The sequence below is a fragment of the Nerophis lumbriciformis genome, linkage group LG30 (genome assembly GCF_033978685.3).
Source record: "Nerophis lumbriciformis linkage group LG30, RoL_Nlum_v2.1, whole genome shotgun sequence".
Classification (NCBI taxonomy): Eukaryota; Metazoa; Chordata; class Actinopteri; order Syngnathiformes; family Syngnathidae; genus Nerophis; species Nerophis lumbriciformis.
This window is the reverse complement of record NC_084577.2, coordinates 25,579,148-25,602,042: the sequence shown is the minus strand read 5'-3', so window position 1 is coordinate 25,602,042 and position 22,895 is coordinate 25,579,148. Positions and strand designations below refer to the sequence as shown.

Below are 22,895 nucleotides of genomic sequence, written 5' to 3'. Positions count from 1 at the left end.
ATTATAGTTTTTTATAACCCCCTGTGATTCTGCAACATTCTTTTTTAATTAGTTATTTAACAAAAAAGGTTTTATAGTGTTTATGTTATTAATGTGTTATTAACGTGTTATAAACATATTATTCATAACCACCCTCCCGTACCCCACCATGGGCTGCAAAATTTTTGTTTATTAGTTTTTAATAACGTTTTATAGTTGTTATGTTACTAACATGTTATAAACATGGTAATATTCATAACAAGCCCCCTTCCACCTTGTCAACAACACCCCGCACGTGTGTATTATTTGTTTGTGCTGAAATATTTTTAGTCCAACTATTATAGTTTTTATAACCCCCTGTGACTCTGCAGCATTTTTTTTTATTAAAGTAATTAAAAAAAAAAAGTTTTATAGTGTTTATGTTATTAATGTGTTATTAACGTGTTATACACATATTATTCCGTTCCCCACCATGTTAAAATCTCACCAAACTTGACCCAAACGTTTGTGCTGCAACATTTTTTGTCTATTAGTTTGTAATGATGTTTTAGAGTTTTTATTTTATTAACATGTTATAAACATGGTATTATTCATAACAAGCCCCCTTTCACTTTGTCAACAACACCCCAAACATGTACTATTTGTGTGTTCTATGTTTGTGCTGAAATATTTTTAGTCCAACCACCGGTATTATAGTTTTTACATCCCCCTGTGACTCTGCAACATTATTTTTCAATTCAAGTTATTTTTATTTTTTCATTTTTTATAGTGTTTATGTTATTAATGTGTTATTAACGTGTTGTAAACATATTAATCATAACCATTTCCCCCATGTTAAAATATCACCAAACTTGACCCAAACGTTTGTGCTGCAACATTAGTCTAGTAGTTTTTAATAATGTGTTATAGTTTTTATGCTACTAACATGTTATAAACATGGTATTATTCATAACAAGCCTCCTTTCACTTTGTCAACAACACCCCAAACATGTACTATTTGTGTGTGCTGAAATATTTTTAGTCCAACTATTATAGTTTTTTATAACCCCCTGTGATTCTGCAAAATTATTTTTTTAATTAGTTATTTAAAAAAAAAAGTTCTATAGTGTTTGTTATTAATGTGTTATTAACGTGTTATAAACATATTATTCATAACCACCCTCCCGTACCCCACCATGAGCTGCAGAATTTTTGTTTATTAGTTTTTAATAATGTTTTATAGTTTTTATGTTACTAACATGTTATAAACATGGTAATATTCATAACAAGCCCCCTTCCACCTTGTCAACAACACCCCAAACATGTACTATTTGTGTGTGCTGAAATATTTTTAGTCCAACTATTATAGTTTTTTATAACCCCCTGTGATTCTGCAACATTCTTTTTTAATTAGTTATTTAACAAAAAAGGTTTTATAGTGTTTATGTTATTAATGTGTTATTAACGTGTTATAAACATATTATTCATAACCACCCTCCCGTACCCCACCATGGGCTGCAAAATTTTTGTTTATTAGTTTTTAATAACGTTTTATAGTTGTTATGTTACTAACATGTTATAAACATGGTAATATTCATAACAAGCCCCCTTCCACCTTGTCAACAACACCCCGCACGTGTGTATTATTTGTTTGTGCTGAAATATTTTTAGTCCAACTATTATAGTTTTTATAACCCCCTGTGACTCTGCAGCATTTTTTTTTATTAAAGTAATTAAAAAAAAAAAGTTTTATAGTGTTTATGTTATTAATGTGTTATTAACGTGTTATACACATATTATTCCGTTCCCCACCATGTTAAAATCTCACCAAACTTGACCCAAACGTTTGTGCTGCAACATTAGTCTAGTAGTTTTTAATAATGTGTTATAGTTTTTATGCTACTAACATGTTATAAACATGGTATTATTCATAACAAGCCTCCTTTCACTTTGTCAACAACACCCCAAACATGTACTATTTGTGTGTGCTGAAATATTTTTAGTCCAACTATTATAGTTTTTTATAACCCCCTGTGATTCTGCAAAATTATTTTTTTAATTAGTTATTTAAAAAAAAAAGTTCTATAGTGTTTGTTATTAATGTGTTATTAACGTGTTATAAACATATTATTCATAACCACCCTCCCGTACCCCACCATGAGCTGCAGAATTTTTGTTTATTAGTTTTTAATAATGTTTTATAGTTTTTATGTTACTAACATGTTATAAACATGGTATTATTCATAACAAGCCTCCCTTTCACTTTGTCAACAACACCCCAAACATGTACTATTTGTGTGTGCTATGTTTGTGCTGAAATATTTTGAGACTATTTTAGTTTCTATGGTATTAATGTTTTATTAACGTGTTATAAACATGTTATTATTCATAACCAGCCCCCACTGCCCCCACACCGTGTCAACATCCCACCAAACTTGTACCAAATGTTTGTGCTGCAACAAGTTTTGTCTTTTTATAGTTTTGTTAATGTGTATTTGACGTGTTATTAACGTGTTATAAACATGTTATTATTCATAACCGGCCTCCCCACCTCTCCAAACTTGCCCTCTTCAATTGTACTACGTTTGTCCTGGTTTGTGCAACAAAAAAAAAAAAATGGACTAATATAGTCTTTATGTTCCATGGCTGGTAATGAATAATAACACATTAATAACGTAACACATATAAAATGCTACCTACATAAACACTGTAATAGACAAAAAACATTGCATCATTTTTAGAATAACTTAAAAACGGCACCAACTATTGCTATTTTAATATTTGCAATGATCCGAGGGGCCAAATTCACACAGGTGTGAGGTAAAGGTAGATCAAATGGGACTTTGGGACATGTACATCTGTATGCCGGCTGCGGTGTGGACAGGAGGAGATTGAAAGCGACACGAGGGGGGAGACAGCGACACAGGTGTCAGGTCAGTGAAGTGGGAACGACTCGCGCTCGTCGGTCACCATCATCGTCATGGCGACACGGAGCGCATCAAGGCTGGCCCACTCCCCTATATGCAGATCCCACGTATGCGTGAGTAAGCGCATGTAAGGCTTTTTATAATACATTTTACTGCAAACTTATTCCAAGCCCCTTCCTGCTCCGTCATTGATAAGAATATAGCAAATTTCCCCAAATATTTCCGATGCTTTTCATGGTGCGCATCGTCAAATCAAGCTGGGGGATTTTTCAAGTTTGCATTTTTAAATGTTGGCTTGTGTTCTTCTGTCGAAGGTGTATGATTGAATAAGTTCGGCTTCTTCTTACTGCTTTTCCAGCATGTCGAATTGTGAGATTTGATCCAGTGAAACAACAACAGGAAAGTAAACATGACCCCGGATGTTACTGGTAACATGTCGTTTATGTCATGTCTGTGTGATCATGTTTTGTTTTAGTCACGTTTTGTTTAGTTATTGGACTCTTTAGTTTCTGGCTTTTCACTCCCTTGTCTTGTTTCCATGATTACCCATTAGTTTCACCTGTTCCACGTTTGGACTCATTGTGCACTCTTGTTTGTCACCACAGCAACCCATTAGTTTTCACCTGTCACGTCAGGCACCTGTTTCACGTTTTGAGTCACGCACCTGTTTTCGTTAATCATGTCTGTAGTATTTAAGTTCATTGTTTTCAGTTTGTCTTGCTGGTGACATCCCACATTTATGCTCTGCACATTTCTGACACTTTTTTCATGTCCATCGTTCACACTGCTCCTTTTTGTCCCTGCCAAGTAAGTTTTGTTTATTAATGCCACAGTTAGTGTTTTTTTTGTTGTTCATAGTTTCTGCCTTTGTGCAAGTATTTGTTTTCATAGCCAAGTTGTTTCTCCGCCACTGTGTGCCCTTTTCGTTTGTACTTTTTTTGATAAGTTTAAATAAATATGTTTTCACATTCCCGTCTCGCCCGAGCCAACTTTCCGTTGCCTTCTAGAAAAACTAAACCCCAGGACCAAGTCATGACAGTTTATCAATCAGGACAACATAATACTGCACTGTAATACAAACCCCTAAAACCAGTGAAGTTGTCACGTTGTGTAAATGGTAAATAATACCAGAATACAATGATTTGCAAATCCTTTTCAACTTATATTCAATTGAATAGACTGCAAAGACAATATATTTAACGTTTGAACTGGTAAATTGTGTTATTTTTTTAGCAAATATTAGCTCATTTGGAATCTGATGTTTCGAAAAAGCTGGCACAAGCAGAAAAAAAGACTGAGATGGTTGAGGAATGCTCATCAAAGACTTATTTGGAACATCCCACAGGTGAACAGGCTAATTGGGAACAGGTGGGTGCCATGATTGGGTATGAAAGCAGCTTCCATGAAATGCTCAGGACGGGGCGAGGGTCACCACTTTGTCAACAAATGCGTGAGCAAATTGCTTAAGAACAACATTTCTCAACCAGCTATTGCATGAATTGAATATGAATTTAGGGATTTCACCATCTACGGTCCGTAACATCATCAAAAAGTTCAAATAATCTGGAGAAATCACTGCACGTAAGCGGCAAGCCCAAAAACCAACCTGACCTTTGAGCCCTCAGGCAGTACTGCATCAAAAAGCGACATCAGTGTGTAAAGGATATCACCACATGCGCTCAAGAACACTTCAGAAACCCGCTGTCAGTAACTACAGTCGGTCGCTACATCTGTAAGTGCAAGTTAACACTCTACTATGCAAAGTAAAAGCCATTTATCAACAACACCCAGAAACGCCGAGCTCATCTACGATGGACTGATGCAAAGTGGAAAAGTGTTCTGTGGTCCGACGAGTCCACATTTCAAATTGTTTTTGGAAACTTTGGACGTCGTGTCCTCCGGACCAAAGAAGAAAAGAACCATCCGGATTGTTATAGGCGCAAAGTTGAAAAGCCAGCATGTGTGATGGTATGGGGGTGTATTAGTGCCCAAGACATGGTTAACTTACACATCTGTAAGTTATTTTATATTTGCACATTAAAAAGCAAATAAGCTACTTTTAATTTTGTTAAATGTTAAAAGTTTTAAATGTTTACATTGCTACAGAATATTTTGTCATGTTGTTGTCAATGTTGACTGAGTGGCCATACTTTTTTTTTTTGTAAATAAAAGCCATGCCTTTTGAAAAAACTGGCCTACATTTATTTTTTGATCTTCATTTTAAATAAAAAAAATAATCGGTAAAAGGAAAAATAATCTATAGATTAATCAAAAAATTATCTATAGATTAACCGATTAATCGAACAAATAATCTATAGATGAATCGATAGAAAAATAATCGTTAGCTGCAGCCTTAAAGAAAACACTGGCATTTTATAAGGGCCTTTACTATCAGAGTTTGGAGATCGGAATTTGTGGAGCCCGGTTTTTAACGGTCCGTTAACGTTTTCAAATGATTATTTTGGAGAGCCCCAACATATGAAATTATCAGGACTTTTCGTGCATGTTAAGGGCCTCAAAAGGGTGTCGAAACGTATAGAAGAAATCAGTGACATTTTATTTGGGCCCTTACTATCAGAGTTTGGAGATCGGAGTTTGCGGAGCCCGGTTTTTAACGTTTCGTTGGGCTCATTTTTTCTCATTTTAAAAGGGAAAATAGCAGGACTTTTCGTGCATGTTAAGGGCCTCAAAAGGGCGTCAAAATGAATAGAAGAAAAAAAAGACATTTCAATAGGGCCCTTACTATCAGAGTTTGGAGATTGGAATTTGTGTAGCCAGGTTTTTAACGTTTCATTAACGTTTTGAAATTTTTATTTTGGAGAGCCCCGAAATATGAAATTGTCAGGACTTGTCGTGCATGTTAAAGTCCTCAAAAGGGTGTTGAAACATATACAGTAGAAGAAAACACTGACATTTTATTAGGGCCCTTACTATCAGAGTTTGGAGATAGAAATTTGTGGAGCCCAGTTTTTAACGTTTCGTTAACGTTTTGAAATTTTTATTTTGGAGAACCCCAAAATATGAAATTATCGGGACTTTTCGTGCATGTTAAGGGCCTCAAAAGGGCATCGAAACGTATAGAAGAAAACACTGAAATTTTATAAGGGCCTTTACTATCAGAGTTTCGAGATTCGATTAGTGTAGCCAGGTTTTTAACGTTTTATTAACGTTTTGAAATTTTTATTTTGGAGAGACCCAAAATATAAAATTATCAGGACTTTTCGTGCATGTTAAGGGCCTCAAAAGGGCGTCGAAACGTACAGAAGAAAACACTGACATTTTATAGGGGCCTTTACTATCAGAGTTCGGAGATCAAAATTTGTGGAGCCCAGTTTTTAACGTTTCGTTAACGTTTTGAAATTTTTATTTTGGAGAGACACAAAATATGAAATTGTCAGGACTTTTCGTGCATGTTGAGGTCCTCAAAAGGGCGTCGAAACGTACAGAAGAAAAACCTGAAATTTTATTAGGGCCCTTACTATCAGAGTTTGGAGATCGGAAATTGTGGAGCCCGGTTTTTAATGTCTCGTTAATGTTTTGAAATTGTTATTTTGGAGAGCCCCAAAATATGAAATTATCGGAACTTTTCGTGCATGTTAAGGGCCTCAAAAAGGTGTCAAAACATACAGAAGAAAAAATTGAAATTTTATTAGGGCCCTTACTATCAGAGTTTGGAGATCAGAAATTGTGGAGCCCAGGTTTTTAACGTTTCTTTAACGTTTTTAAATTTTTATTTTGGAGAGCCCCAAAATATGAAATTATTGAGACTTTTCGTGCATGTTAAGGGCCTCAAAAGGGCGTCAAAACGTATAGAAGAAAACAGTGAAATTTTATTTGGGCCCTTACTATCAGAGTTTGGAGATCGGAAATTGTGGAGCCCGATTTTTAACGTTTCATTAACATTTTGAACTTTTTATTTTGGAGAGCCCCAAAATATGACATTTTCAGGACTTTTTGTGCATGATAAGGGCCTCAAAAGGGCGTCAAATTGTATGTAAGAAAAACATCTAATTTTATCAGGGCCCTTACTATCAGAGTTTGGAGATCGGGATTTGTGGAGCCCGGTTTTTAACGTTTCTTAAACGTTTTGAAATTGTTATTTTGGAGAGCCCCAAAATATGAAATTATCGGGACATTTTGTGCATGTTAAGGGCCTCAAAAGGGCATCGAAATGTATCGAAGAAAAAACAGAAATTGGTGGAGCCCAGTTTTTTACGTTCCGTGGGGCACATTTTTTCTCATTTTAAAAATCAAATTTGAAGTTTTTATTTTAGAGAGCCCAAACATATGACAATATCGTGACTTTTCATGCATGTTAAGGGCCTCAAAAGGGCGTCGAAACGTATAGAAGAAAACACTGAAATTTTATAAGGGCCTTTACTATCAGAGTTTGGAGATCGGAATTTGTGGAGCCCGGTTTTTATTGTCTCGTTAACGTTTTTAAATTGTTATTTTGGAGAGCCCCAAAATATGAAATTTTCTGAACTTTTCGTGCATGTTAAGGGCCTCTAAAGGGCGTCGAAACGAAAAGAAGAAAAAAATCAAATTTTATTAGGGCCCTTACTATCAGAGTTTGGAGATCGGAAATTGTGGAGCCCGGTTTACAACGTTTCGTCAACGTTATGAAATTTTTAGTTTGGAGAGCCCCAAAATATGAAATTATCGGAACTTTTCGTGCATGTTAAGGGCCTCAAAAAGGTGTCAAAACATACAGAAGAAAAAACTGAAATTTTATTAGGGCCCTTACTATCAGAGTTTGGGGATCGGAATTTGTGGAGCCCGGTTTTTAACGTTTCATTAACATTTTGAACTTTTTATTTTGGAGAGCCCCAAAAATATGAAATTTTCTGAACTTTTCGTGCATGTTAAGGGCCTCAAAAGGGCGTCAAAACAAATAGAAGAAAAATATCTAATTTTATTAGGGCCCTTACTATCAGAGTTTGGAGATCATGATTTGTGGAGCCCAGTTTTTAACGTTTCATTAATGTTTTGAACTTTTTATTTTGGAGAGCCCCCAAAATATGAAATTATCGGGACTTTTCGTGCATCTTAAGGGCCTCAAAAGTGCGTTGAAACATATAGAAGAAAAACCAGACATTTCAATAGGGCCCTTATTATCAGAGTTTGGAGATCGGAATTTGTGGAGCCCGGTTTTTAACGTTTCATTAATGTTTTGAACTTTTTATTTTGGAGAGCCCCAAAAATATGAATTTTTCGGAACTTTTTGTGCATGTTAAGGGCCTCAAAAGTGTGTTGGAACATATAGAAGAAAAAACAGACATTTCAATAGGGCCCTTACTATCAGAGTTTGGAGATCGGATTTTGTGTAGCCCGGTTTTTAACGTTTCATTAACATTTTGAACTTTTTATTTTGGAGAGCCCCAAAAATATGAATTTTTCGGAACTTTTTGTGCATGTTAAGGGCCTCAAAAGTGCGTTGGAACATATAGAAGAAAAAACAGACTTTTCAATAGGGCCCTTACTATCAGAGTTTGGAGATCGGAATTTGTGGAGCCCGGTTTTTAACGTTTCATTAACGTTTTGAAATTTTTATTTTGGAGAGCCCCAAAATATGAAATTATCGGGACTTTTCGTGCATGTTAAGGGCCTCAAAAAGGGCGTCGAAACGTATAGAAGAAAACAGTGAAATTTTATTTGGGCCCTTACTATCAGAGTTTGGAGATCGGAGTTTGTGGAGCCCGGTTTTTAACGTTTCGTTGGTCTCATTTTTTCTCATTTTAAAAGGGAAAATATCAGGACTTTTCTTGCATGTTAAGGGCCTCAAAAGGGCGTCGAAACATACAGAAGAAAAACCTGAAATTTTATTAGGGCCCTTACTATCAGAGTTTGGAGATCGGAAATTGTGGAACCCGGTTTTTAATGTCTCGTTAACGTTTTGAAATTGTTATTTTGGAGAGCCCCAAAATATGAAATTATCAGGACTTTTCATGCGTGTTAAAAGCCTCAAAAGGGCGTTGAAACGTATAGAAAAAAAAACAGACATTTCAATAGGACCCTTACTATCAGTTTGGAGATCGAAATTTGTGGTGCCCGGTTTTGAACGTTTCGTTAACGTAATGAAATTGTTATTTTGGAGAGCCCCAAAATATGAAATTATCGGGACTTTTCGTGCATGTTAAGGGCCTCAAAAGTGTGTTGAAACATATAGAAGAAAAACCAGACATTTCAATAGGGCCCTTACTATCAGAGTTTAGAGATCGGAATTTGTGGAGCCCGGTTTTTAATGTTTCATTAACGTTTTGAACTTTTTATTTTGGAGAGCCCCAAAAATATGAAATTTTCGGAACTTTTTGTGCATGTTAAGGGCCTCAAAAGTGCGTTGAAACATAAAGAAGAAAAACCAGACATTTCGATAGGGCCCTTACTATCAGAGTTTGGAGATCGGAATTTGTGGAGCCCGGTTTTTAATGTCTCGTTAACGTTTTGAAATTTTTATTTTGGAGAGTCCCAAAATATGAAATTATCAGGACTTTTCATGCGTGTTAAAAGCCTCAAAAGGGCGTCGAAACGTATAGAAGAAAAAACAGACATTTCAATAGGACCCTTACTATCAGAGTTTGGAGATCGAAATTTGTGGTGCCCGGTTTTGAACGTTTCGTTAACGTAATGAAATTGTTATTTTAGAGAGCCCCAAAATATAAAATTATCAGGACTTTTCGTGCATGTTAACGGCCTCAATAGGGCGTCGAAACGTATAGAAGAAAACAGTGAAATTTTATTTGGGCCCTTACTATCAGAGTTTGGAGATCGGAATTTGTGGAGCCCGGTTTTTAATGTCTCGTTAACGTTTTGAAATTTTTATTTTGGAGAGCCCCAAAATATGAAATTTTCAGGACTTTTCGTGCATGTTAAGGGCCTCTAAAGGGCGTCGAAACGTAAAGAAAAAAAAAATCTAATTTTATTAGGGCCCTTACTATCAGAGTTTGGAGATCGGAAGTTGTGGAGCCCGGTTTTTAACGTTTCATTAACATTTTGAACTTTTTATTTTGGAGAGCCCCAAAAATATGACATTTTCGGAACTTTTCGTGCATGTTAAGGGCCTCTAAAAGGGCGTCGAAACATATAGAAGAAAACAGTGAAATTTTATTTGGGCCCTTACTATCAGAGTTTGGGGATCGGAAATTGTGGAGCCCGGTTTTTAACGTTTCGTTAACGTTTTGAAATTTTTATTTTGGAGAGCCCCAAAATATGTCATTTTTGGAACTTTTTGTGCATGTTAAGGGCTTCAAAAGGTGTCAAAACATACAGAAGAAAAAACTGAAATTTTATTAGGGCCTTTACTATCAGAGTTTGGAGATCGGAAATTGTGGAGCCCGGTTTTTAACGTTTCATTAACATTTTGAAATTTTTATTTTGGAGAACACCAAAATATGAAATTATCGGGACTTTTCGTGCATGTTAAGGGCCTCAAAAAGGGCGTCGAAACGTATAGAAGAAAAAACTGAAATTTTATGAGGGCCCTTACTATCAGAGTTTGGAGATCGGAAATTGTGGAGCCCGGTTTTTAACGTTTTGAAATTTTTATTTTGGAGAGCCCCAAAATATGAATTTATCGGGACTTTTCGTGCATGTTAAGGGCCTCAAAAGGGGGTCAAAATGTATAGAAGAAAAAACTGACATTTTATGAGGGCCCTTACTATCCGAGTTTGGAGATTGGAATTTGTGTAGCCAGGTTTTTAATGTTTCATTAACGTTTTGACATTTTTATTTTAGAGTGCCCCAAAATATGAAATTGTCAGGACTTTTCGTGCATGTTAAGGTCCTCAAAAGGGCGTCGAAACGTATAGAAGAAAACAGTGACATTTTATTTGGGCCCTTACTATCAGAGTTTGGAGATCGGAATTTGGGGAGCCCGGTTTTTAACGTTTCATTAACATTTTGAACTTTTTATTTTGGAGAGCCCCAAAAATATGAAACTTTCGGAACTTTTTGTGCATGTTAAGGGCCTCAAAAGGGCGTCGAAACGTATAGAAGAAAACAGTGAAATTTTATTTGGGCCCTTACTATCAGAGTTTGGAGATCGGAATTTGTGGAGCCCGGTTTTTAACGTTGCATTAACGTTTTGACATTTTTATTTTGGAGAGCCCCAAAATATGAAATTTTCGGGACTTTTCGTGCATGTTAAGGGCCTCAAAAGGGCGTCGAAACGTATAGAAGAAAACAGCGAAATTTTATTTGGGCCCTTACTATCAGAGTTTGGAGATCGGAATTTGTGGAGCCCGGTTTTTTACATTTCGTTAACTTTTTCAAATTTTTATTTTGGAGAGCCCCAAAATATGACATTTTCAGGACTTTTCGTGCATGTTAAGGGCCTTAAAAAAGGCGTCGAAACGTATAGAAGAAAAAACAAACATTTCAATAGGACCCTTACTACAGAGTTTGGAGATCTGAATTGGTGGAGCCCAGTTTTTTACGTTCCTTTGGGTTAGTTTTTTCTCATTTTAAAAGGGAGCCAAGTTTGAAGTTTTAATTTTAGAGAGTCCCAAAATATGAAAATATTAGGGGCCTCAAAAGGGCGTCGAAACGTATAAAAGAAAAAAACGGAAATTTTATTAGGGCCCTTACTATCAGAGTTTTGGAGATCGGAATTTGTGGAGCCCGGTTTTTATCATTGCATTAACGTTTTGAATTTTTTATTTTGGAGAGCCCCAAAATATGAAATTATCAGGACTTTTCGTGCATGTTAAGGGCCTCAAAAAGGGCGTCAAAACGTATAGAAGAAAAAATAGACATTTCAATAGGACCCTTACTTTTAGAGTTTGGAGATCGGAATTTGTGGAGACCGGTTTTTAACGTTTCGTTAACGTTTTCAAATGTTTATTTTGGAGAGCCCCAACATATGAAATTATCAGGACTTTTCGTGCATGTTAAGGGCCTCAAAAAGGGCGTCGAAACGTATAGAAGAAAACAGTGAAATTTTATTTGGGCCTTTACTATCAGAGTTTGGAGATCGGAATTTGTGGAGCCCGGTTTTTAATGTCTCGTTAACGTTTTGAAATTATTATTTTGGAGATCCCCAAAATATGAAATTATCGGGTCTTTTCGTGCATGTTAAGGGCCTCAAAAAGGTGTTGAAACGTATAGAAGAAAACACTGAAATTTTATAAGGTCCTTTACTATCAGAGTTTGGAGATCGAAATTTGTGGAGCCCAGTTTTTAACAAAGAAAAAACTAAAATTTTATTTGGGCCCTTACTATCCGAGTTTGGAGATTGAAATTTGTGTAGCCAGGTTTTTAATGTTTTATTAACGTTTTGACATTTTTATTTTGGAGAGCCCCAAAATATGAAATTGTCAGGACTTTTCGTGCATGTTAAGGGCCTCTAAAGGGCGTCGAAACGTAAAGAAGAAAAAAAATCTAATTTTATTAGGGCCCTTACTATCAGAGTTTGGAGATCGTAATTTGTGGAGCCCGGTTTACAACGTTTTGTCAACGTTATGACATTTTTAGTTTGGAGAGCCCCAAAATATGAAATTATCGGAACTTTTCGTGCATGTTAAGGGCCTCAAAAAGGTGTCAAAACATACAGAAGAAAAAATTGAAATTTTATTAGGGCCCTTACTATCAGAGTTTGGAGATCGGAATTTGGGGAGCCCGGTTTTTAACGTTTCATTAACATTTTGAACTTTTTATTGTGGAGAGCCCCAAAAATATGAAATTTTCTGAACTTTTCGTGCATGTTAAGGGCCTCAAAAGGGCGTCAAAACGTATAGAAGAAAAATATCTAATTTTATTAGGGCCCTTACTATCAGAGTTTGGAGATCGAAATTTGTGGAGCCCGGTTTTTAACGTTTCATTAACGTTTTGAACTTTTTATTTTGGAGAGCCCCAAAAATATGAAATTTTCTGAACTTTTTGTGCATGTTAAGGGCCTCAAAAGTGTGTTGAAACATATAGAAAAAAAACCAGACATTTCAATAGGGCCCTTACTATCAGAGTTTGGAGATCGGATTTTGTGTAGCCCGGTTTTTAACGTTTCATTAACATTTTGAACTTTTTATTTTGGAGACCCCCAAAAATATGAAATTTTCGGAACTTTTCGTGCATGTTAAGGGCCTCAAAAGTGCGTTGAAACATATCGAAGAAAAACCAGACATTTCAATAAGGCCCTTACTATCAGAGTTTGGAGATCGGAAATTGTGGAGCCCGGTTTTTAACGTTTCATTAACGTTTTGAAATTTTTATTTTGGAGAGCCACAAAATATGACATTTTCGGAACTTTTTGTGCATGTTAAGGGCCTTAAAAAGGGCGTTGAAACATATAGAAGAAAAACCAGACATTTCAATAGGGCCCTTACTATCAGAGTTTGGAGATCGGAATTTGTGGAGCCCGGTTTTTAATGTTTCATTAACGTTTTGAACTTTTTATTTTGGAGAGCCCCAAAAATATGACATTTTCGGAACTTTTTGTGCATGTTAAGGGCCTCAAAAGTGCGTTGAAACATAAAGAAGAAAAACCAGACATTTCAATAGGGCCCTTACTATCAGAGTTTGGAGATCGGAATTTGTGGAGCCCGGTTTTTAATGTTTCATTAACGTTTTGAACTTTTTATTTTGGAGAGCCCCAAAAATATGACATTTTCGGAACTTTTTGTGCATGTTAAGGGCCTCAAAAGTGCATTGAAACATAAAGAAGAAAAACCAGACATTTCAATAGGGCCCTTACTATCAGAGTTTGGAGATCGGAATTTGTGGAGCCCGGTTTTTAATGTTTCATTAATGTTTTGAACTTTTTATTTTGGAGAGCCCCAAAAATATGAAATTTTCGGAACTTTTTGTGCATGTTAAGGGCCTCAAAAGTGCGTTGGAACATATAGAAGAAAAAACAGACATTTCAATAGGGCCCTTACTATCAGAGTTTGGAGATCGGAATTTGTGGAGCCCGGTTTTTAACGTTTCATTAACGTTTAGAATTTTTTATTTTGGAGAGCCCCAAAATATGAAATTATCAGGACTTTTCGTGCATGTTAAGGGCCTTAAAAAGGGCGTCGAAACGTATAGAAGAAAAAACAGACATTTCAATAGGGCCCTTACTATCAGAGTTTGGAGATCGGAATTCGTTGAGCCCGGTTTTTAACGTTTTGTTAACGTTTTCAAATGTTTATTTTGGAGAGCCCCAGCATATGAAATTATCAGGACTTTTCGTGCATGTTAAGGTTCTCAAAAAGGGCGTCGAAACGTATAGAAGAAAACAGTGAAATTTTATTTGGGCCTATACTATCAGAGTTTGGAGATCGGAATTTGTGGAGCCCAGTTTTTAATGTCTCGTTAACGTTTTGAAATTATTATTTTGGAGATCCCCAAAATATGAAATTATCGGGTCTTTTCGTGCATGTTAAGGGCCTCAAAAAGGTGTTGAAACGTATAGAAGAAAACACTTAAATTTTATAAGGTCCTTTACTATCAGAGTTTGGGGATCGAAATTTGTGGAGCCCAGTTTTTAACAAAGAAAAAACTAAAATTTTATTTGGGCCCTTACTATCCGAGTTTGGAGATTGAAATTTGTGTAGCCAGGTTTTTAATGTTTTATTAACGTTTTGACATTTTTATTTTGGAGAGCCCCAAAATATGAAATTGTCAGGACTTTTCGTGCATGTTAAGGGCCTCTAAAGGGCGTCGAAACGTAAAGAAGAAAAAAATCTAATTTTATTAGGGCCCTTACTATCAGAGTTTGGAGATCGTAATTTGTGGAGCCCGGTTTACAACGTTTTGTCAACGTTATGACATTTTTAGTTTGGAGAGCCCCAAAATATGAAATTATCGGAACTTTTCGTGCATGTTAAGGGCCTCAAAAAGGTGTCAAAATATACAGAAGAAAAAACTGAAATTTTATTAGGGCCCTTACTATCAGAGTTTGGAGATCGGAAATAGTGGAGCCCGGTTTTTAACGTTTCATTAACGTTTTCAAATGTATATTTTGGAGAGCTTCAAAATATGAAATTATCGGGACTTTTCGTGCATGTTAAGGGCCTCAAAAGGGCGTCGAAACGTATAGAAGAAAACAGTGAAATTTTATTTGGGCCCTTACTATCAGAGTTTGGAGATCGGAAATTGTGGAGCCCGGTTTTTTACATTTCGTTAACTTTTTGAAATGTTTATTTTGAAGAGCCCCACATATGACATTTTCAGAACTTTACGTGCATGTTAAGGGCCTCAAAAGGCTGTCGAAACGTATAGAAGAAAAACCTGAAATTTTATTAGGGCCCTTACTATCAGAGTTTGGAGATCGGAAATTGTGGAGCCCGGTTTTTAATGTATCGTTAACGTTTTGAAATTGTTATTTTGGAGAGCCCCAAAATATGAAATTATCGGGACTTTTCGTGCATGTTAAGGGCCTCAAAAGGGCGTCGAAACGTACAGAAGAAAAACCTGAAATTTTATTAGGGCCCTTACTATCAGAGTTTGGAGACCGGAATTTGGGTAGCCTGGTTTTTAACGTTTCATTAACATTTTGAACTTTTTATTTTGGAGAGCCCCAAAAATATGACATTTTCGGAACTTTTCGTGCATGTTAAGGGCCTCAAAAGTGCGTTGAAACATATAGAAGAAAAAAATCAAATTTTATTCGGGCCCTTACTATCAGAGTTTGGAGATCGGAGTTCGCGGAGCCCGGTTTTTAACGTTTCGTTGGGCTAATTTTTTCTCATTTTAAAAGGGAAAATAGCAGGACTTTTCGTGCATGTTAAGGGCCTCAAAAGGGCATCGAAACATACATAAGAAAAAACTGAAATTTTATGAGGGCCCTTACTATCAGAGTTTGGAGATCGGAATTTGTGGAGCCCGGTTTTTAACGTTTTATTAACGTTTTCAAATGTTTATTTTGGAGAGCCCCAACATATAAAATTATCAGGACTTTTCGTGCATGTTAACGGCCTCAAAAGGGCGTCGAAACGTATAGAAGAAAACAGTGACATTTTATTTGGGCCCTTACTATCAGAGTTTGGAGATCGGAATTTGTGGAGCCCGGTTTTTAATGTTTCATTAACGTTTTGAACTTTTTATTTTGGAGAGACCCAAAATATGAAAATATCAGGACTTTTCGTGCATGTTAAGGGCCTCAAAAGGGCGTCAAAATGTATAGAAGAAAAAACAGACATTTCAATAGGGCCCTTACTATCAGAGTTTGGAGATCGGAATTTGTGTAGCCAGGTTTTTAACGTTTCATTAACATTTTGAACTTTTTATTTTGGAGACCCCCAAAATTATGAAATTTTTGCAACTTTTTGTGCATGTTAAGGGCCTCAAAAGTGCGTTGGAACATATAGAAGAAAAACCAGACATTTCAATAGGGCCCTTACTATCAGAGTTTGGAGATCGGAATTTGTGGAGCCCGGTTTTTAACGTTTCATTAACGTTTTGAACTTTTTATTTTGGAGAGCCCCAAAAATATGACATTTTCGGAACTTTTCGTGCATGTTAAGGGCCTCAAAAAGGGCGTCGAAATGTATAGAAGAAAAAAAATCTAATTTTATTAGGGCCCTTACTATCAGAGTTTGGAGATCGGAAATTGTGGAGCCCGGTTTTTAACGTTTCGTTGGTCTCATTTTTTCTAATTTTAAAAGTGAAAATATCAGGACTTTTCGTGCATGTTAAGGGCCTCAAAAGGGCGTCGAAACGTATGGAAGAAAACACTGAAATTTTATAAGGGCCTTTACTATCAGAGTTTGGAGATCGGAATTTGTGGAGCCCAGTTTTTTATGTCTCGTTAACGTTTTGAAATTGTTATTTTGGAGATCCCCAAAATATGAAATTATCGGGTCTTTTCATGCATGTTAAGGGCCTCAAAAGGGCATCGAAATGTATAGAAGAAAACACGAAAATGTTATAAGGGCCTTTATTATCAGAGTTTGGAGATCGGAATTTGTGGAGCCCGGTTTTTAATGTCTCGTTAACGTTTTTAAATTGTTATTTTGGAGAGCCCCAAATTATGACATTTTCTGAACTTTTCGTGCATGTTAAGGCTCTCTAAAGGGAGTCGAAACGTATAGAAGAAAAAACTGAAATTTTATGAGGGCCCTTACTATCCGAGTTTGGAGATTGGAATTTGTGTAGCCAGGTTTTTAATGTTTCATTAACGTTTTGAACTTTTTATTTTGGAGAGCCCCAAAAATATGAAATTTTCGGAACTTTTCGTGCATGTTAAGGGCCTCAAAAGTGCGTTGAAACATATCGAAGAAAAACCAGACATTTCAATAAGGCCCTTACTATCAGAGTTTGGAGATCGGAAATTGTGGAGCCCGGTTTTTAACGTTTCATTAACATTTTGAACTTTTTATTTTGGAGACCCCCAAAAATATGACATTTTCGGAACTTTTTGTGCATGTTAAGACCTCAAAAGTGTGTTGAAACGTATAGAAGAAAAACCAGACATTTCAATAGGGCCCTTACTATCAGAGTTTGGAGATCGGATTTTGTGTAGCCCGGTTTTTAACGTTTCATTAACATTTTGAACTTTTTATTTTGGAGACCCCCAAAAATATGAAATTTTCGGAACTTTTCGTGCATGTTAAGGGCCTCAAAAGTGCGTTGAAACATATCGAAGAAAAACCAGACATTTCAATAAGGCCCTTACTATCAGAGTTTGGAGATCGGAAATTGTGGAGCCCGGTTTTTAACGTTTCATTAACATTTTGAACTTTTTATTTTGGAGAGCCCCAAAAATATGAAACTTTCGGAACTTTTTGTGCATGTTAAGACCTCAAAAGTGTGTTGAAACGTATAGAAGAAAAACCAGACATTTCAATAGGGCCCTTACTATCAGAGTTTGGAGATCGGAATTTGGGGAGCCCGGTTTTTAACGTTTCATTAACATTTTGAAATTTTTATTCTGGAGAGCCCCAAAATATGAAATTATCGGGACTTTTCGTGCATGTTAAGGGACCTCAAAAGGGCGTCGAAACGTATAGAAGAAAACACTGAAATTTTATAAGGGCCTTTACTATCAGAGTTTGGAGATTTGAATTTGTGTAGCCAGGTTTTTAACGTTTCATTAACGTTTTCAAATGTATATTTTGGAGAGCCCCAAAATATGAAATTATCGGGACTTTTCGTGCATGTTAAGGGCCTCAAAAAGGGCGTCGAAACATATAGAAGAAAAACCAGACATTTCAATAGGGCCCTTACTATCAGAGTTTGGAGATCGGAAATTGTGGAGCCCGGTTTTTAACGTTTCATTAACATTTTGAACTTTTTATTTTGGAGAGCCCCAAAATTATGAAATTTTTGCAACTTTTTGTGCATGTTAAGGGCCTCAAAAGTGCGTTGGAACATATAGAAGAAAAACCAGACATTTCAATAGGGCCCTTACTATCAGAGTTTGGAGATCGGAATTTGTGGAGCCCGGTTTTTAACGTTTCATTAACGTTTTGAACTTTTTATTTTGGAGAGCCCCAAAAATATGACATTTTCGGAACTTTTCGTGCATGTTAAGGGCCTCAAAAAGGGCGTCGAAATGTATAGAAGAAAAAAAATCTAATTTTATTAGGGCCCTTACTATCAGAGTTTGGAGATCGGAAATTGTGGAGCCCGGTTTTTAACGTTTCGTTGGTCTCATTTTTTCTAATTTTAAAAGTGAAAATATCAGGACTTTTCGTGCATGTTAAGGGCCTCAAAAGGGCGTCGAAACGTATGGAAGAAAACACTGAAATTTTATAAGGGCCTTTACTATCAGAGTTTGGAGATCGGAAATTGTGGAGCCCGGTTTTTAATGTCTCGTTAACATTTTGAAATTGTTTTTTTGGAGAGCCCCAAAATATGAAATTTTCAGGACTTTCCGTGCATGTTAAGGGCCTCTAAAGGGCGTCGAAACGTAAAGAAGAAAAAAATCTAATTTTATTAGGGCCCTTACTATCAGAGTTTGGAGATCGGAATTTGTGGAGCCCGGTTTTTAACGTTTCATTAACATTTTGAACTTTTTATTTTGGAGAGCCCCAAAAATATGACATTTTCGTAACTTTTCGTGCATGTTAATGGCCTCAAAAGTGCGTTGAAACATATAGAAGAAAAACCAGACATTTCAATAAGGCCCTTACTATCAGAGTTTGGAGGTAGAGAAGGAAATGCTCAACGAGGCCGTGAGTTAGACCCAGGAAGAGCCACATTTGTTCCCTGCTAAGATACTGTCACTGAAGCATTGTAAGAAAACACTTTATTTCGCCAGAGTGACTCTCCAATGGCGGGGGCTGACAGCAATTAAACGGCATTAAAGCAGCAGCCGTCGGATCTCCGTCAGGGCACACAAAGGCCAGCGTGGCCGTGTTAGGGAGCGGCTGCAAGGCCAGGTTGACTGTCAGCGGGTGAGCGCATGGTACACTAATTAAGACGCCCGGGTCTTCGGGGGGCCACGACTTCTCAGTTTGTTCGCATGCTTGGGTTATTAGGCTAATTAGAATATTACTCACCTGCTTCAGAACGGAGGTCTGCCGGGGTTTATTTAATCCAATAGGAAACATCCATTGTCCGTCTCAAATCCTTCTTCATGTTGAAGAGTCAAATCAAGAAGTTTGAATTGTGCGGGTCAAAGTTAGAATCCACCTGTTCTTTGTGATTATACAGTTTATAGTGAATAAGTGTTGACTTTGCACCTTTACCCAGAATCCACCTGTGCTGAGCATTTGTAGATCCAAGTCTGTTCCTTCCCATCCTTCTCCGTGGTCCGGTCGAGAATGTGTTCCTTTGAGCGTCGCATCCGTTTTGCATCAAGAGCACCATCCGTATGGTTTCTCACTGTCTTTCAAAAAAAAACATCCATCACGGCCCGCGGAATCGACCGTTTGGCCGAGAAAAAAAAAAAAAAAAAAAGCAGGATTTAATGAGTGTTAAACGGGGTTCCATTAAAAGTGATTAAGATGATTCCGCTGACAGCTGGGTCCTGCAGGAACCGGCCAATCACCGTCGCCGAGTAATCCCATCCAGGAACGGAGAAGCGTGATAAGTCGACGAGCGGGAACCAGACGGAGACAAAATGACGGGTGGAGAAAAGAAGATAAAACAGTAGAAAGGGCGTCTTCTTCGTCCTCGTTTTTTTTCGCGTGGCGCCTTGCGCTGTTGATGTCCGCACTCCCGCTTTCAGGAAACCTCACGGTCCTGGACAGGGCAGAAGAAAAAAAAACACATTTGAACGTTTCGAGTGAGGACTCGCCAGGGGAGGACGGGAATCGATTGGGGGGAAAAAAAAAAAAGGCCAAAGTATGGGGGTTCAAACAGACCTGGACGGGTTTGGACATTTCTGATCGAAGGTCAGCGTTTAGGATGAAGGAATTCAGGCGCCGTTTTTATTTCGGCTGTCAAAGTGCGATTAATCTCGAAACAATATCGCCTAAATCATGTAAAGGTCAGAAAATCACTAATATTAGTTACTTGTTAAATTACCAACAAAGTAATTTAATTACTGACGGAATTGCTCTTTAATAAATGTAGTTGATTACCAGGGAAAGTAAATAATGCGTTACTTAAAAATAAAAATAATAAAAATAAAAATTCAAATATCTGGCATATGCTGAGCGACGTTATCGAGGGTTTCAGCTGAGTTTTTGTTAGCTTTAGCTTAATAAAGAGTTTGAATGTCATGTCGTATCTTTTTGTCAACAAACGGTGTATTGTTTGGATGGCAAGTTTGTCACTTCAATCATTGATTTGTTAAGTTAAGCTAAAGTTAAAGTACCAATGATTGTCACACACACATTAGGTGTGGTGAAATTTGTCTTCTGCATTTGACCCATTCCCTTGTTCACCCCCTGGGAGGTGAGGGGAGCAGTGAGCAGCAGCGGTGATTTGGTGATTCAACCCCCAATCTCAACCCTTGATGCTGAGTGCCAAGCAGGGAGGTAATGGCTCACATTTTTATAGTCTTTGGTATGACTTTGGTATATTATTCCAATTATGTACGTGTTTTTTTCTTCTGTGTCACAGTATGATGTTAATAATAATAATAATAATAATAATAATAGATTTTATTTGTAAAAAGCACTTTACATTGAGTAAACAACCTCAAAGTGCTACAGTGTATTAAAACACATTTTTTTTTAAAGATTATAAAAAATAAAAATAGAATAAAAATTAGAACAGCCTAATAGCTAGAACTAGTATGCATATATCTAAAAAAAAAAAGGCTTTTTTTAAAAAAAAAAAAAGAAGGGTTTTTAAGCCTTTTTTAAAAGCATTCACAGTCTGTGGTGCCCTCAGGTGGTCAGGGAGAGCGTTCCACAGACTGGGAGCGGCGGAGCAGAAAGCCCGGTCTCCCATTGTTCGTAGCTTTGTCCTCGGAGGTTGGAGGAGGTTAGCCTCATGTTGCCTCTTCCTGTTTGATATCAAGTTCATTTTAATCCATTACTTTTAAAAAGTAATTAATAATAGTTAATTATTAATTGACCAAAAAAAGGAATTGAATTACTAACAAAATTTCTCTTTAATAAATGGAATTGATTACCAGGGAAAGTAAATAATACGTTACTTAAAAAAATTAAATATCTGGCATATGCCTAGCGACGTTATCAAGGGTTTCAACTGAGTTGTTTTTTGTTAGCTTTAGCAGTTAGCAGCGGCATTTTGTCGGCTCTGACCCCAGCTCTTTTGAATCGTTTCCCCGGATTGTGTTACCTCTGCTTAATAAAGAGTTTGAATGTCATGTCGTATCTTTTCGTCAACAAACGGTGTATTGTTTGGATGGCAAGTTTGTCACTTCAATCATTGATTTGTTGTCCATTATTCCAATTATGTACGTGTTGTTTTCGTCTGGGTCACAGTATGATGTTAATAATAATAATAATAATAATAATAATAATAATAATAGATTTTATTTGTAAAAAGCAATTTACATTGAGTAATCAACCTCAAAGTGCTACAGGGTATTAAAAAAAATAAAAATAAAAAGATAATTAAAATAAAAAAATAAATAAAAAATAGAACAACCTAATAGCTAGAACTAGTATGCATATATATAAAAATAAAAAAAGGCTTTTTTTAAAAGAAGGGTTTTTAAGCCTTTTTTAAAAGCATCCACAGTCTGTGGTGCCCTCAGGTGGTCAGGGAGAGCGTTCCACAGACTGGGAGCGGCGGAGCAGAAAGCCCGGTCTCCCATTGTTCGTAGCTTTGTCCTCGGAGGTTGGAGGAGGTTAGCCTGTCCGGAGCGGACATGTTGCCTCTTCCTGTTCGATATCAAGTTAATTTTAGTCCATTACTTTTAAAAAGTAATTAATAATAGTTAATTATTAATTGACCAAAAAAGGAATTGAATTACTGACAAAATTGCTCTTTAATAAATGGAATTGATTACCAGGGAAAGTAAATAATACGTTATTTAAAAAAAAAAAAAAAAAAAAAAAAAAAAAATATCTGCCATGTGCCTAGCGACGTTATCAAGGGTTTCAACTGAGTTGGTTTTTGTTAGCTTTAGCAGTTAGCAGCGGCATTTTAACGGCTCTGATGCCAGCTCTTTTGAATCGTTTCCCCGGATTGTGTTACCTCTGCTTAATAAAGAGTTTGAATGTCATGTCGTATCTTTTTGTCAACAAACGGTGTATTGTTTGGATGGCAAGTTTGTCACTTCAATCATTGATTTGTTGTTCATTATTCCAATTATGTACATGTTGTTTTCTTCTGTGTCACAGTACGATGTTAATAATAATAATAATGTATTTTATTTGTAAAAAGCACTTTACATTGAGTGAACAACCTCAAAGTGCGACAGTGTATTAAAACAAATAAAAATAAAAAGGTAATAAAAATAAATAAAAAACAAAAAACTAGAACAGCCTAACAGCTAGAACTAGTATGCATATATCTAAAAAAAAAAGGCTTTTTTTTTTTTAAAACGAAGGGTTTTTAAGCCCTTTTTAAAAGCATCCACAGTCTGTGGTGCCCTCAGGTGGTCAGGGAGAGCGTTCCACAGACTGGGAGCGGAAGTTGGAGGACGTTAGCCTGTCCGGAGCGGACATGTTGCCTCTTCCTGTTTGATATCAAGTTCATTTTAGTCCATTACTTTTAAAAAGT

The 22,895-nt window shown here is 36.5% G+C and overlaps 1 protein-coding gene across 2 annotated transcripts in view; it reads right to left on the bottom strand.

Moving 5' to 3' along the window:
* LOC133572813 (leucine-rich repeat and fibronectin type III domain-containing protein 1-like protein) overlaps positions 1–22,895 on the bottom strand; it is a 585,384-nt gene that overhangs the window by 29,937 nt on the left and 532,552 nt on the right. For both annotated transcript variants that reach the window (XM_061925840.1, XM_061925841.1), the window contains one exon: positions 19,307–19,991. In XM_061925840.1, coding sequence (XP_061781824.1) covers positions 19,984–19,991 — 8 coding nt within the window. In that variant the 3' untranslated portion in view covers positions 19,307–19,983. The remainder of the gene's footprint in view (positions 1–19,306; positions 19,992–22,895) is intronic.